The 16,471-nt window shown below is 49.1% G+C and overlaps 5 protein-coding genes across 5 annotated transcripts; 3 read left to right on the forward strand and 2 right to left on the reverse strand.

The window, feature by feature from the left end:
* Nucleotides 1-330: 330 nt before the first annotated feature.
* A1O9_01435 (uncharacterized protein) lies at nt 331-2,450 on the forward strand (the record flags this gene model as incomplete). Its single annotated transcript, XM_013410593.1, has 2 exons — nt 331-1,194; nt 1,569-2,450. The coding sequence occupies 2 exons, from the start codon at nt 331-333 to the stop codon at nt 2,448-2,450; spliced, it is 1,746 nt and encodes a 581-aa protein (XP_013266047.1).
* A 3,131-nt stretch (nt 2,451-5,581) lies between these two features.
* Nucleotides 5,582-5,695, reverse strand: A1O9_01436 (uncharacterized protein; the record flags this gene model as incomplete). Its single annotated transcript, XM_013410594.1, has 1 exon — nt 5,582-5,695. The coding sequence occupies one exon, from the start codon at nt 5,693-5,695 to the stop codon at nt 5,582-5,584; it is 114 nt and encodes a 37-aa protein (XP_013266048.1).
* A 2,431-nt stretch (nt 5,696-8,126) lies between these two features.
* On the forward strand, nt 8,127-9,418 carry A1O9_01437 (uncharacterized protein; the record flags this gene model as incomplete). The annotated part of the gene is made up of 2 exons (XM_013410595.1): nt 8,127-8,567; nt 8,633-9,418. The coding sequence occupies 2 exons, from the start codon at nt 8,127-8,129 to the stop codon at nt 9,416-9,418; spliced, it is 1,227 nt and encodes a 408-aa protein (XP_013266049.1).
* Nucleotides 9,419-11,125: 1,707 nt separating this feature from the next.
* On the reverse strand, nt 11,126-12,795 carry A1O9_01438 (uncharacterized protein; the record flags this gene model as incomplete). Its single annotated transcript, XM_013410596.1, has 2 exons — nt 11,126-11,547; nt 11,595-12,795. The coding sequence occupies 2 exons, from the start codon at nt 12,793-12,795 to the stop codon at nt 11,126-11,128; spliced, it is 1,623 nt and encodes a 540-aa protein (XP_013266050.1).
* A 1,644-nt stretch (nt 12,796-14,439) lies between these two features.
* Nucleotides 14,440-16,471, forward strand: A1O9_01439 (uncharacterized protein; the record flags this gene model as incomplete). Its single annotated transcript, XM_013410597.1, has 5 exons — nt 14,440-14,536; nt 14,624-14,851; nt 14,920-15,405; nt 15,455-16,284; nt 16,349-16,471. The coding sequence occupies 5 exons, from the start codon at nt 14,440-14,442 to the stop codon at nt 16,469-16,471; spliced, it is 1,764 nt and encodes a 587-aa protein (XP_013266051.1).

The raw sequence follows: 16,471 nt of genomic DNA on the forward strand, positions 1-16,471 counted from the left end.
ATGAACATCAGACATCTTTGAGTCTTTACTGAGCGACATTTAGACCATTTCTTAGGAAGATTTTAGGGTTTTGCGTTTCTGATTTCATGACATAGGTCTTCATGTTGACTGGTAACCTTTTCCTTCGATACGAGCCAGACACTGACAAAAACAGCCGTCTACATTTGAACAACACGGGATGGATACTCCTGCATTTGACCCAACAACTAGACTGCTACCTGGCTCATTAGTGGAAGGTACAGATTGATCTCTGGTCCTCCAGAAAGTCTTGTGCCTATCTCTGCCGTATACCAGGGCAGCTTTGTGATTAGGACGCATGCCCCGATCACCATGGTTGCCGGTCCTGATGTGACTGTGCACAGCCATGCGTCTCGTGCAAGGAGAGCGTTTGCAACCGATTCTACTGGCTTCACTCAAACTGGCTATGCTTCAAACAGCTCTATCCCCATCACCTCATCGCCCTCTTCCTCATTCGAGAAATTCGGAATCTACATGTCACAACGCAGGTGCGGCGACAATATCGTTCGGAGAAACAGACCAGCAGAATGCAGTGGTTTCTATCCCTTGCCGTCTGAAGTTAGGCTGGGCGTGAAAGTGAAAGACATAGCTCCGGATAACAACTCGACTCTTCTGCTTTTGGCAAAGTGCTCAGGTTCTCATCTTGGGAACTGGAGTGACACGGGAACAGGGATGGGATACAGTTTACCAACAGCGGCGCTCTGGCAGGAAGCCGGCCACCAAAGCGGACCTCCGACTGTATTTTCCCGGAAAAGGCCTCCCCCGTATACTGGAGGCCCAGGTATATTACCAGCAGAACCACCGCCATCTGGAGTCCCAACGGCCGAGAGCGGCACCGCAAATGATACGATGGCAATATTCTCATCTAGCAACAACTTCAATGAATTCGGATCACCAAGTTTCCACACAACCGATCTAACAGCTCCGCCAAATCTGACGGCATCCTCAGAATTATCGAATGCACAAAAAACATCTCCCGATACACCGACATCATTGGATGTTATTGGGGCCTCATGCCATTCGCTTAAGACGAGTAATCCCGGGGCATCCCTCACTTGTTGGCGTGAAGAACTGGGAAGTACATCGGACATCTTACGGTCACTCAGCGCGAAAGACCCGTTTGCGACGGTCATGCCATCCCCAAGCTGTTCGCCCTCCTCGGGCACAGTATGTGATGTAAGTATTCATGCTGTCATTTGATTTGCCTCACTGTCTAAACATCATCTTGCTTCTTATTGGTTTTTGCCTCAAAACCCTGCAGTTTGCAATCCAATCCAGGGAAGTCAGCCACCACAAACCCAAGCACTCAAGGACCATGTATACCATGGCCTCCAATTTCGTCAAAGGTTTTCCCCCAGATATTCTCCCAGCTGCTCCATCAGAGGCCCGATCACGTTTCTCGGCATTCCTGCGTACCCACACCCTGAATTATATGCCCCCCCCCAAATCAATACCTCAACCCCCAGATGAGAATATTAGCACCTCTATCTGGTTTATTTCCCGAATGGAACACTGGTATACAGCTAGAGATACTGATGCCGTTTCGCTAGTTTTCAAATGTCAGTCCCTCCACCGTCATGACCACCACAGAGTCCTACCGTCCGACAAGTCCAAAGATCATCGATCCAACAACTCCGGCAGCCGCCTCGGAGACAAATTCTATTGACTCAGACTCCACTTCTCAATCCGCTATTCATGCATCTATAACGCCAAACACATTTTCCACCTCCACGTCTTCCTCGTTGCCAGAAGCAGCAACGGTAGCCAGCTCCTCTCGATCAGCACCCCTGGCAGATCCGACGTCTACAGTGGGAACTGAACCCGCTTCAGCGGAAATTCCTCCTAGCAGTAAGGCTGCATGTACGTTGACCATAATCTTGTCAGTGGTATTTGGAGTGGCGTTCCTCATGCTCGTTCTTCTCCTCGCTTGGCGTCGGTTCCACAAAAAGTCATTCGACATGCACATGTCCTGGTGTCCCGGATTCACCACACTACACCGCTGGTCCGAAACTCGATCCAGAAATCGGAGTGTGCGTTCCCTGCGCGCAACTTATACGGGTGACAACAATGGTTTCATGGACATCACATATGGTCCTTACCGACGCACGTACCACGCAGACGCGACAAAGGCAAGAGCGAAAGAGAGCTTTGAAACCATTTCCGGTTCCCTTCCGAGGCAGCGAGGACACCTTAGTTTCTCTAGTCCAATGACGCAAACAAGCAACGTCCACCGGGTTCCTGAGCCTCGGAGGTCTCGGGCTAGGCGAAGTGGAACGGAGAACAACTCTGATACTGAGAGTATTGAGAGCTGGCAAGAGAAATGGCATGGCTTCGGGCACGAAAGAAATCCGGTCGGTGCGAGCACGTCACCTAGTAGGTATTCGAACACGCATGAACCAAGGTTTCAGTGGGATAGGGAAACGTGGACCTGAGTTGATGATGCGAGGAAGGGTTGGTAGTGGGATGAGGAAGGATGCCATGCCACTTCTAACTATGGAGAGACTGATCGTCGCTAGTTCGCCTGGGGATTTAACATGACCATCTCTAGCCAACGTTTGTTTATCTGAAATCCATGCCGATTAGCTAGACTTGTCACCTACGAGCCCCATGATTGAATATCTGTTGTTTTAAGCACAATCGAAAGAGATATCTCTGGGCGAACCCGAAGTCTCAAGTTTGTGCGATGGAAAAGATTTCCTCGCCATTGATTGCCTTCATATCCTCATACTTCACGATCTTCCTTCAATGTCTCCAGCAGCAAACCTCGCCCCTCATCCTGGGTCGAGCCTACAACAGTGCACTCTCGAAGGTTCTCCAGAGACTCCTTGGACAATCTCTTGAATTCTTGGAAGAAAGTTGTCCACACCTGCGATGCTGCCTCCCGAGCTGCCGGCGAGGCAGACCCAGACCCAGACCCATGAATCTCAGTAGTGGTCTTTCGCATCCGCTTGGCCCACTTATTCACAAGGGTGATTTCGGAGGCAATTACCTCGCTTTCCATCCACATAGAGATGTCTCCCATCACAGATAAAGAAGACTCTGCGCTAGCACATGGTGATTATCGTTTGCTGCCTTCAGAACCGTGCCCATTGATTCGTCCTCTCTGGCTTGCTCCATGCATTCCGAGCTCGTCGAAGAGCCCTCACTTTCCTCCGAGCACTTATTGTGGTAATCTGGACCCCAAGAGCAATTGGATGCACGGGACTCGCTGTGGTCGTTGGAGCTGCCGAGCTCGACAGGTTCGTCGAGACAATGGACAAGGTATTTGCTTTCATCATCACTGATGGATGCTGGGCCGATCAATCCACTGACGTTTTGTGTTGGGTGGACTGGTGCATCGGGATCATCAGTAGGTTTGACTGTTGCAAGATCTTTGCACACCTTTCCGACGTTTCTCAACCATGCCCGCGGCCGCCGCTCCTGCATCGGTATTCCATGAGTCCGGAACTCATGGAGGAAGAAGACATGGTCATGCCGTACTCTGAAGGGTCGGCCTATTCCCGACTCCACAACTATTGCATAGAGATGGATGTTGAGGGGTTCAATGATGGAAGAGGTTCGGTAATCAGGTGAGATCGGCGAGACCACATATAAGAACTTGCTGAAGTCAGGTGTGAAGCAGCAAATCAGTCCGTCACTTGGACGAAGTCTAGAACAATCCTGAGGACTTATACCAGGGTATCCACACTGCGTTTTCCCTTGGAATACGTAGCCGACCAGTAAGGATTTGGTAGTAGTTCGATCTTCGAGTCCCTTAGACACCCATTTCAGACCTTTATCCGACCCGCGCTGAGCTGTGCGGCCTGTACCCAGAGTTTCGGCCAAGTGTTTGTATACATCTTCATTGTGAAAAGGTTGTCTGACATGTATGAACTCTGCTTCTGGATGCTCCGGAAACGGATCCTGCAGAACCAAATCTTTGACCGTGATCACGAACGCATCGAATTTAGGATCTTTGGGTTCGACTGCCGCAGTGGCCATGGTTCCCCGAGGCATTTTCAAAAATCGAGAGAAGGGCTAGAATACCCACCAATATATGTGCGTGGAGAGACGAAAAATGAATTCGTCAATGAAGAAATGGTAGGACATCGATGGCGGTGGTGAGAGTCGGAGACTTGAGACTTAGCTTTGACTTTGAACTATGAATCCCGATCGCAAGAAAAGGAAACGTGTGGAGCCACGAGGAACGATCAGAGATGAAAAGGATTCTGAAGTGAGGGTCAAGGAAGTATAAGTTTAAGAGACTTTGATCGTGTATCACTATGTATGAACGTCCCGTTTCAACTTGCATTGAGAGGGAGCAAAGAAATTCGTAGCCGGTGGGATACGTCAGACTCAAGCACAGAGAATTATATCATCCCTCTTTTCCTTCAGTTTAAATTCGTTCCTTTGAAGTAATGTCGTAAACCTGGCGCGAGGTTCGGGCTGACAAGATTTCAAATGAGCCTGAGATACCTCAATCCGAATTTTTATTCTTCGTCGCAGTTTCAAGACCTCTGCGATGCGGCACCCCGTGTGTCTCCGATAGATCTTGGTGAATTCTAGATCTAGGCTTCACTCAAAGACGCTCGCTGAGTGAGCAATCCTGCATCAGAATTCCCCGAGCACGACAGCTAGCTGCCGCTACCGTAGTAATACAAAGTATTCTTGAAGGATGATCATCGGATCCAAGATAACCAGGGCGCCGCAGCCTCAAGTTCCGCAACCTTGAAGCTCTCGCATGAGGCTGACATTCTTTCCAATAGACAAAGCGATTCAGTATGCTGACTATTATGAGTAGATCAAAGGCTGGAAATGTTTGAAGCGCGCCGTCCCATTGACGGACTGTAAACAATGGCGCGATTGGCAACATAGAAGTATCCAGGAACCAATTTCACGGTGAGTAAGCCCCGCTCATGCGCCATGTAGTGAGGACGGCAGCATATTTACGCAATGGGAATTGGAAAGCTCGTGCCCAATAGTTGTTTTAGTGCACCATCTTGTCGACACGGTTTGATTGATCTTAGGACACCGCACATAGATGTGACAACCCTAGCTGAATCGGGCTTCCTCCGCTCGTTAAACGTTTCGTTGGCCTTGCTGAGCAGCCATACTTTCAGGCTTCTAACCATAAGCGACATAACTAAGGTGCTCAGGCTCTGAGAGTTTATGAAATCATTATTGCTGAAGAGGAACCCACAGGCTATATTGGCGGCGATGCTTGCGATTTTAGGAGTCGGCTCTCGCCTTTGCGATTAGGACCTGAGTTTCTTCTGTCGGCCACGCAGGGCTGGTCGGAAGTTTCCCTACCAAGGTGGATGATCCGATCGTGATGCCTTCTAGTCCCTGTTTCCATTGTAGTAAAAGCAGATTAGCCTTGGGGAGTACGCGGTATTACATTGTTAAGACTGGATTTGGGCATGGACGACCGGGCAGTAACTTACGGCACCGATTCGCTTGAGGCGTTCATCCTTCGGCCATATCTTATGAGGTATCCGAAACCTCCTGACCGCAAAAGTAATGATTCTGGCGTCTCGGATCCAGCCGCCCAGATGAAGGCCTGGTCGCCCGGTATTCGTGTTCTCTATGCGCCCAGAGACGACGTTATGCCAGAAGTAAAAGGGGCTCTCTTCTCGGGAATACTGCCATCAGTATTCCACATGCAGTTCGACCCAACAACACAGCTTTGTGGGCGCATACGCTTGCTTCATAAGGCTTGGTCGGTCCCTTATTGAGCCTGCCAAGTAGCGTGCGTGGACCAAGTCAAACGCATTACCTTCATGGCCGGGAAACATGGCAACCAGCCCTCGGAAGCTGGTTTAGGTTGAGGGACGTGACGACCCCCCGCTCCTAAAGCGACGGTCCTTTCGGCTTTACGGACTAGCCCGGCATTGATCCACACGTGCCGAGCTCCGTACTAAATAGTAGAAGATACAGAATTCGAAGTTAATCAATAGCAGTGGGCTATATACTGGCTACGGAGTACTTTTGTTATCGGCAGGAAGTCCATGGAGTGCCGTTTCCGCTCCTAAGGAACAAATATTTGTTTCCATCAATGAGCTTCTATTGGGCTTGCCTTGATATGCCCGTTCTCAGCATACATAAGCGCAGAGCTCTCCCAGAACCGAAGTACAAGATAATTGATAGAATGTCGAAACTTCTTCCCTGTCCATTGGCTGATCAACCGAAGGATATGTCGACTGGGCCCGAACTTGGTGGCCAGATCTCGACCAAGGAAGCTGTGCCGTGGTGGTAACATTGTTTCTTCCTGGATAGTTGATTCTTCCACCTGCTCTTGCTTGGATACCACCTACGACTCATAAAATACTGGCCTAATCTCTTGACGAGTCGAACAACAGCGGACGGGAAGGGGTGGTTTAAGTCTTGAAGTTGAGGCGCGAGTGCTCGGGATAATCCTGAGCACGGAGTGAATCGGTTACTCAGTCAACAGCTGGAAAAACTTGGCCAGTAGAGCTGTCTCGGGATAGGGAACATTTTTGATTTTGTCAAAGGGTTGACTACCTTGATATCTGATGCGAACGACGGATCACTGATCTTGCTAATGGGCAGTATCGTTCCTCGAGAACACAGTTCTCGAGAAAACCGAAAACAAGAAAGTAGTGGTCAAACAAAGGGGTTCCTCGAATTCTGCTTTTTTGTACACATATATGGCGAGCGGGATCTGGCTGGAATGGGTTTCTTTGTCGATGGCGTTGGGCTTCTTTATCTTGCATGTCCTGTGTGGGTGTACAACTTACACAAAAGGTTGTTTCAAAGGGTGACCAGGAGCGCTACCCGTTCATGAATAGTGGAATCAACTCTTCATTTATTTCCGTAGCCCCAAATCCATGCCTAAATCTTCATTCCAAAAGGTATGTCTTAGGAGATCCTAACTCCACCTTAGCAATATGTAACAACAGAAACTCTGCCAGCAGAGATAACACGTACCGAAACATAAGTCTCCTGTGCTGGAAGCATTTGCATGGCTTTTGTGCATTAATACTTGCCTTAAACTGCTTGAAGTTCACAATGCTTTCGTGCTACAACATACTTGATGCGTCGATCTCATGGCCACGAGGGCAGAACAAGATTACCAGTAAAGAACAAAAGGTGGTCAGGGCAAGGGGGAAGGTACAGGACACAACGCTACGAAAAATTACCTTGAATAGTGTATGAGTAGATGACACGCAATTGCGCTCGTCTTTACCTTGTGAGTCCTCGTAAGTAACTAGCATTTGGACTAAACCCACGGCTGACCGCCACTGATTAACAAGCGGCATCGGTTCAATAGAGCACAAAATGTCACTTGGACTACTGGGTGCGGAGTAAATTATTGCGATTGCGTAGGGATCAGTTCGACATTTAGCATTCTCCATTGAGGACTAGCCAACATCGCACGGGGCTATATTAGGAAGGGCAAGTGTTTATTGAGTCGCCGAGATTTGAACTCTTACATTAATCACCAAGTTAGCAAGCAGATATGTATGAGTATATGCTATTTCAACGGGACAGACAGGGATCGGTATGCCAGTCATTCATCGCCCTCAATCCACATTAGGCTTGGTTGATGACGCAGTAATGCCCGAGAATAGAGTCCTCTTAGTCAGATGGGCTAATCTCCAGCTCTGGTTATCAGCCACCTCCTCCATCCACTGAAACAGGCAAAGGGCTGGTCAGACTCGGCGTAGTCTGGACCCTATCATTGGCGTTCGTTTCTTCGGCAGTGCACCACGTCAGATTCTTATTGTACTAGATCACCTCACAGCCTGGGGCTGTATGGTCGGTTTGGTCCGAGACGCCTCCCCAAGCTGTTTGAACCCCTCTGCAATTGCCAGTCGCCAATGGCAGAGGGTCAGACCCATGGCCAAATGGCTATTCTCATGGGTTCCCAAATGACCTCGCCCCCTTCGAGTCCCAGTTCACAATGGCGCTGGCGGTCCGTAATAGTGTACCCCTTGATGCACTGGCTCCGAACTAGGCTGGTTGGGGCAATTCTGATAAGCTCGACTTCCCTACATATGTACGATGACAGGCCGGTCTGCGGGCACATGAAGTTTTCTCTTCTTTTGCGCGCCAGCCGTTCACTTTACACGCCCTCTGCGAAAAAAATATCATCAAGGCCACCCAAAATGTCGAACGCAGCGTACCGAGACCAGATCCCTCAGGGCGACGACAGCGAGACCGCGAGCAAGTCGCTCCTCGAGGGAAAACAGCCAATGAAGCCAATGCAGCCAATGCGTGGATCGGGCGGGCCGTCGAACTCGTTCTTCAAACGTACCATGTCCATCCATCATTTGGCCAAATCTCATCTCCCCAGCCCTAAAGGCGCGAGCTTTGTTTATCGGACACGCCTGGTTCTGCGTGTCTTGTCACTGGTGCTGTCCTTCGCTTTGGTGGTGGTTCTTGGGCACGCCATTGCGGTGTATGATTCTACAAAGCACGATGAGGCTAATGGCGAGCCTATCTGGCCGACGGGGCTCAAGATGAAGCCGACTATCTTGCTCCTGAGCGCTGCTGCTGTGGCCACCGCATTGAGTTTGACTATTTGCATTGCCAGTTTTTCAGCAGTAGTAAGCTACTCCTTTCGATAGGTCTTTGCGCCGGACAATTCGGTTGATGGCTGACATTTCAATAGGTTCGACATTTGACTAACGTTGGTAACATATTCACGCTTATTGTCAGCTCTATCTGCCTCGTGCTCTGGATCGTTCTCGCGATACTCTACAAGGTTGACGATCTCAAGCCAGAGGAACATTGGGACTTGCTGTCATTCACCTGCGCACGTCGACATGCATTGAACTCGGGTACTGCAAACCTTCACGCACTCTGCTACCAGATGCGCTATGCGTGGTGGGGAGCGCTCGTGGTCGGACTCCTAGAAGTCGGTGCTGTCGCGACACTGGTCCTGGGATGGTACACATTGAGGAAATCCAAGGGCGTCTATGCGCGTGTGGAAGAGGATGGTCTGGAAAAGAATAGACCTGGTCGGAAGGTAAGCTTTCAGTTGTCGAACTTGGGAAATTTCCGATCGGGAGCTGAGAGGAGTGCTCCACCAGCAGTGAAAGTCACCAAAGGTCACGATTCCTGGGCCGTCGAGGATGTTCTCAAATCACGCACCCTGCCCGGTGGCACCACACAGTATCTGATTCGCTGGAAGGATATGAGTGAAGATTCCGACTCTTGGGAGCCCGAGGAGCACTTGACGCCCGAGTGGATCCAATACTTCAAGAAACAGAGAGGAGGCGAGACCGAGTACTGGGAGGTCGATGGAATCCTCGATTCAAGAATGCTTCAACCAGGCACCATGGAGTATCTAATACGGTGGAAGGGATACAGTCCATCCCACGACTCGTGGTTGACTGAGAAGAACTTGACCAGGGAGCTTGTAAACACCTTTGAACAGGGAAGAGGAGGTGCTTGATCAAACAACGTCTTCCAGTGATTTTACTATTTTACTATTTTGGTGTTCCTCTAAAACGAGGTTAAAATATATGGTGATCGGCTCGCCCAAAAGTGGCAAAGAGTACCTAGATATATTGAACGATGGGTTTTGTACAAATAGGCGTCTGCTGGAGTTTGCCTGGGCGTTTCAAGAAAGAGAGTTTCGTCCCAATATCTGCTCCAATCGATAGCAAGCATCTGGGTCGTATTTATCTATAGTTAGATGGCGTATATCTCGCTCTTCAATATTATTGCTCACGTTGGGATTCTATACTCGCTGTACAAATCAGTTGAGCGCTGTGATTGCAAGCTATCAGGCCAAGAGCGCGACATACATTCTATTTCCTCGTAGGTGTCATTCAAAAAGAGGGGACCTCACGGAACCGCCAGCGAAGCTACGCACGTTTGAGGTCACCGAAGCGGTCACCGAATTTTCTTCCACTTTTAGATCGGCCCGTCTCCGCCCTCGTGGCTTCTAAACCAACTCGAGTTCGGCCACAAAGCCTATTAATCACATTAACCAGTCTACAGTAGACATTGACCCCCCGGGCATCTCTTACGAATGGGGAATGCTTACCCTCAAGCCATTTAAACAGCATATTGTCGTTATCGATGCGCAGCCTACCAAGTACGAGAGAATTTGTGGGACCTGCTCCAACAGCTATGAGCTACCGAGGGATGAATCTCAGCGGCGGCTAAGCCCGTACGATTCATTCGTGCGCGAAGACTTACATCGATTACTGGACACGACGACATATTGGACTAGTGTATAGATCGTCTAGCAGGTAGTCCTTCCACAGAACTGCTGGATACTTTGCGGTGATGATATTGTAGTTGGGAATCAACTTATCAACTTTTTCTCAATATCTAAGTTTAGGAGTTGGAAAGCGTATAATATCATCGATGAAAAGAGAAGAGAAGGCGACTCTCACTTTTATTGTGACTCTGCCGCTTCTTTGATCTTAGACCTACACACGTAGTGGATAGGATCCGTGTTCTTTTGGCACTATGCTCAGATAATACCGAGAAGGTCGACAGTCTCCTAGAGCGCTTCGCTGATACATAGGAAGATTTCGGCAACAACCCCGGCTACGAAAGTCAGCTATACGACGAGGTAGTTCAGCTCGCTTCTTCACTAGGGAAATTTAAGGAAGAATTGACTCTTGAAGCTTATCAGAACTTCGTAACCAGAGTGCTTAGTGTGCGCTTGCCGTATCTAGCCGCACAACTTAAGATATTGTTCGCGACCAGGGATTTCTTGACAGAGTGGGAAAAGGTCGAGGGGTATGCAAGGTTTCCAAGGAGTATATTGACTCAAACAATGTTTGTCTAGCAGAAAGGATTTGATCTAGCTGTTCCTGTAACTATATCCACGTTGTTGAAATAGACTAGAGCAGATGGAAAAGGCAGCAATTGATGATGAGGTTCAGGAGAGATGTTCTCGTTCCGGTGCACTTCATATCTAAACGACTAGTTGTTCTCTCAGGAAGCCGACGAGATGCTCACCAAGACTCAAGTCTTTAAGTGTAGAGATCACCCTCTTAGCCTCGTGCCAATACCTCTCCTAATAACTGGATGCAGGTCTCCGTTGCTGTTGCGATTGACAATTAAACGATTCCGTCAATTCTCAACTACTGAAAAATCTCATCCTATCAAGCAACGGCCTACACTGACCTGATTTGATTTTTTACACAATTGTGACGGCATATCGTTCCGCACCCGCAAACCAAACCTCAGCGGCGAATTCAACCCGCTTTCCATCTCCGTATGAGTAGACACGATCAAAAGCCATAACTCCAAGTCGTTCATAAGCTCCTGGGACTCTAGGGGAGTGTCCCAATACTAGCCCGAACTGACGGCCTTTGAGACCGCGGAAAAGAGCGACGCAGAAAACAGAGCCGGTGATCGATTTAAGATCATCGCCGACTGAAGCCCGTCTCATGGTCCGCACACGTACTCCTGCTTCAGTCCAAGCTAGGCATTCGACTAAAGGAAAGTCGGCGATCATATCTGTAGTCATTCCATGGTGGTTTGGTTCAAAACGTCCCATGTATTCTAGCGTCTCTCGCTTGCCTACCACATCATCTTCATAGCGGGCGGTAATATAGCCTGTACTATAGCAGATTTAAGTCTGATATGACCACCAGTCACCTCACCAAAAGGATTGGCACCTTTCAGTGCGCATTGTGCATCTAAAATGACTGCGTCCATCTGCGCGTCTGTATCGAAGTCGTCGCAAATGTTCTCGACTTCTGAATCTATCGAAGCCCAGGAAAACGTTGGCGCCCGGTAAGTCGACATTGTCCGGAGTAGCGAGAAGCCCCAAATGTTGCCATTATAGTCCGAAATGTCGTCACGTAGATAGAGTGAAACTTGCCAAAGAAGATCACTTAGGACATTATCCTTCCACAGCCCTGCTAAGTAGGAAGAGGAGGTTTTCTCGTAGATGTGTTCGGCAATACCAGATATTGCTGGAAGTATATCCGATGTTTTTGTAAGACTCCTTCTTGTGTAAGATGGGAGCATTGTCTGCCACTCGCTGAATACCTGCTCTGACGAGCTATTGACGTCTCTAATGCAATATCGTCCGTAAATAATGTCTGAAATCGAAGCCTTAACGTGGGTGGATTCGCATTCGCATCCTAACTTAGTGCGGCAATTCCATTGCAATTCCGTCGTAGAGTAACGAAGGAGCCGCACGGCGTGTCGCTGCTCTTGGAACGTCCATGCTCGTCTGCCAAGCGGATCGATGGACTTATTCAATACCATGACAGGCCTTGCCTTAACAAGACGGTGACTTCCATCCTTTTGTCGATATGTTACCTCGAGGAAGTCTGTAAACATATTTTTCCGAGGAGAGAGGAAAGAACAATCTGGATCCGATGACATGCTTGCTGCGATAACGACATAAGCTCCTTCGTAGATAGAGCCCATTTTGGCAGATTCCACCTCCCAGTCACGATCGTCATCTTGAATGACACAGAGTGAATCGATCCAGAGATAGCTTAGTCCTAAACCCCGTGTCACGGTGATAGCGTCTCTGAAGGTTGCCGGCAACAAACTCCAATCCAGATTCTGTCTTCTACAATTTATCGTTGACAATTTGGTAGTGATGGGATGGGACTTGCCCCAACAGTGACTGAGAGCTGCATATGGGGCACAAACGGCTTTGTCCTCCGAAAGCCTCATCTTAGTGTTATCGGATCCAATGTTGATGAGGCGCTGGGGGCGTCTTGAAGGAGAGGTTCGGTTGCAGTCCTTGTGAAGATTGACGCAGTCTGTCAACCACTTTTTCGCAAGCTCCGTGCATTCTTTGGCACCGAAACTGGTAGAGATTTCTTTTGCGGTCGCAAACATGTCCGACTCCTGTGCGTTGTCTGCCCAATATTACCAATCGTAGAACATGCGAATAATCCTGGTGAACCGGTAAAGAATGCCAAGCATACCAGACCGCATGTAGAGCATGAGACTGGGGAAATATGGCGACATCATCTTTTTGTCAAGAAGAATCGGTTCTCCTGCGGCCATGTTCAACTCAAAAACCTCATCTGGTGCGAAACATTTCTCCTCACTGTATGGAAGAAAGTGTTGAAGTGTTTGGCAGATTAGGGAGCAGAATTGACAGCCAGAAGTGACCGACCTCTGAAGGTCAGAATATTGCACACAAACTGCGGCCCGACCCAACATGTGTTGACGATTCAATTCAAGACAAGTGCGACAACTTGACTCAAGCTCGCTTCTGCTGAGACGGCATTCTCTTTTACCACTTTCTTTTCTCCAAACACTGTCCTCGGCATCGTCCCATTTCGGAAGCCATACGTGTGGTCCGGGCATATCTAGCCTCCTTGCAAAAGTTTGAACGAGCTGGAATGCGCAATTTCTGGAAGATAAAGAGTCCTTCGGAAAAGAAAACTAAGAAATGGCAATGCAGAATGTCACCATGATAGCGAAAAGAAGGGATTTTCGTTGAGAGGCAAGAATGAGAGGTGTTGATCAAAAGGTGGATCAGGCAAGGCTGACATCGCGGTGGCAGAGTGCAGTGCCCCCTCCCTCCCACCGCTGCCCAATCACGAGACCATTAATCCCAGAACCGCACAGCCACGGCTCAAACACTGTACTGTGTATGACTTAGCCATGACTCAGGCGGGCACTCAAGTGTAGAAGCTGGAGTGGGCCTAGCCGGTCGCTGAAGGGCCAACTTGGGCGCTCCCTGTGAATAGCTCAGTGCTGCTCAGGGAGTTACTTCGTGAGAGTCAGTTCAAGCTCAGGGTAAAGCAGCCTTCGCTCACCCTCTAGGACCAAACCGTTTATGGCAATTAGGTTTTCCGTCCGCGAGTACTCTAGGTATCGGCTGATCAGGTCATACTGACTATTCGACACGCTCAATTTCCGTTGAAATCATTGGATCGATCGGGATATCTCGTCGTGTTGGCTGAAGCGTCGTGGGTCAAAATATCAGAGGGAATCTGGCGGTTATCGAGGAAACGTTCGACAATGGGTCCGCGGCCTCTCAGTTTCCACAAAACTATTTCCCTGGAAAACCAACAGCTCTTCACCAATCTGCAATAACGGCTATTCATTGCCCGTCGATAAGCGGGCTCTTGCGGGCTGTTCCGGGCATCAACGAGCCTCGGTCGTCTCCCCCCCATGGGATGTGCTTTGGTTAGAATTGACATAAGGCGTTCTAAACAATCGACATCTCTTTATGACCCTGCTCTCCCCCACGTTATGAGAGTTCACTGCTCAAATTGACAAGTCTGATCTCGCCTTCTAGACTTATTCTTCGGCGCCTACCCAAGGCACTTACTAGGACGCCTGACAAAACCATCGAAGGGAGTCTTCATCACGCCGAACCACGTGACCTTGACCTCACTTCCCCTCACCCCACGTCTCCCGCATCAAGTCTCTTTATTAATCATCAACAACCTGGTATACTTCCATCCATAGCTTCTATTACGCCACAATTCATAAGCGTCTCGTGCACGACGTCAAATAACCATCATGGCGGGATCAACAATATCCATGGGCCAGTATCTCTTCAGGCGTATCAAGGAATTAGGGACCGAACATATTCTAGGTGTTCCTGGTGACTTTAACCGTAAGTAGCAATCTCAGGAGCACATCATCCCCATGCCATTCTATGCTTGACTTCTAGGAGCTACCGCTGACTCTTGGAATCCGCTAGTTACTCTCCTCGACGAGATCTATAAAGTGCCTGGCTTGAACTGGGTCGGGTGCTGCAATGAGCTCAATGGAGCATACGCTGCTGATGGTTACACAAGGATCAAGGGCTCTCCAGCTGCCCTGATCACAACCTACGCCGTTGGCGAACTGTCAGCTATGAATGGTGTCGCAGGAGCCTACGCCGAGCATGCAGGAATGATCCACATTGTCGGCATGCCTGCCAGACAGAGTAAGTCGATATGAGCCTCAGATGGCTGAAACGGGACTTGATACTAACGGTTCTCTTCATCAATTTAGTGCAAAAGAATCGAGTCATGCTCCACCACACTATGGCACCAAACATGGACCACGGCATCTATATTCACATGGCCGCACCCATTCGCAAGGACCATGCATTTCTGATGGAAGACAAGACCATGGCAGAAGACATTGACCGCGTCATCGTTTCTTGTGTTCAGAGCAGACTGCCAGTATACATCTATGTCCCCGCTGATGTCGTCTCCGTACAGCTGGATGCCAAGCGCTTAGATACCCCCTTGAATACGTCAATTACCAATCCTGACAGCAAAACAGAGGACAGGATTGTAGAAACAGTACTCTCTTTGATCGAAAAGGCCTCAAACCCAGCGATCTTGGCCGACGTACTCTCCATTCGACATGGAGGATTACAATTGACCAAACAACTAGCCGAGTTGACAAGTTTCCCCAGCTACTCAACACCTTTGTCAAAAGGAGTCATCGACGAGACAAAACCATACTATAATGGCTGCTTCAACGGCCGCGGTACGCCTCGTTCATTCTCGACCAATGAGTTTTTACTGACGTAGCTTAGTATCATTTCCGGGAGTTGCGGATGGCCTTGAGAGCTCAGATCTGGTGTTGAACATCGGACCTCTTCTGTCAGATTCGAACACTGGAGGGTTCACCAGATACCTCAACGATGAAAATGTAGTACGTCTGGGCCACGACTTTTGTCAAATCAAAGACGAGAAATTCGACAACTTTCATTTCCTCCCTATACTGAAGCGAATTGTTGCCGAGCTAGAATCTTACCCTCAAAAGTTCAACGTCCCAAGGCGGTCGTCCAAGCCGAAAATTGAGCCACCAGTTTTGAATAAGTCCGATTCGGGGAAAATTGAGCAGTCATTCGTCTGGCAGAGACTTGGTCGATTCTTGAAAGAGGACGACATTGTTCTCGCAGAATCCGGAACTGCACAATTTGGTGTACCAGACTCCACTTTCCCTCCGAACATTCGATACATTACCCAGATCTTCTGGTCTTCCATTGGTTTCACCGTCGGGGCATGCTTTGGAGCTCTCGTTGCGGCTAAAGAGCTCAAACACTCCGGGCGGGTGATTCTGATCGTTGGTGAGGGAAGTCTACAAATGACGGTGCAAGAGATCGGTAGCTATATCCGCTACGGGTATAAGCCCATTATCTTCGTTATCAACAACGATGGCTATGCCATCGAGAGGGCGATCCATGGCCCTGAACAAGGCTACAACGACGTCAGCATGTTGTGGGATCATCAGAAAATGCTGGAGTTCTTTGGTGCGCGGGAAGCTACTGGAATCAAGGCAAAGAGCCAAAGTGCAAAGACTGTCGAGGAGCTGGAGGCGGTGCTTACTGACGATCACTTTGGAAGTTGCAAGGACATCCAGGTGAGCATCCCCCGATGCTATTTCACATATTGATGAGCGATGTATACTGACGAACGCGTGCCAGCTTTGCGAAATCTTCATGGGCAAATTCGACTACCCTTGGAGACTGTCGGAGCAGATCAACATCGCGAGAGAGCGAATGAAGCAAGCCGCGGATGCATCCGCTGCGGCCAGTGTTACTGGTTGA

This window comes from Exophiala aquamarina (genome assembly GCF_000709125.1).
Source record: "Exophiala aquamarina CBS 119918 chromosome Unknown aczIA-supercont1.1, whole genome shotgun sequence".
Taxonomy (NCBI): domain Eukaryota; kingdom Fungi; phylum Ascomycota; class Eurotiomycetes; order Chaetothyriales; family Herpotrichiellaceae; genus Exophiala; species Exophiala aquamarina.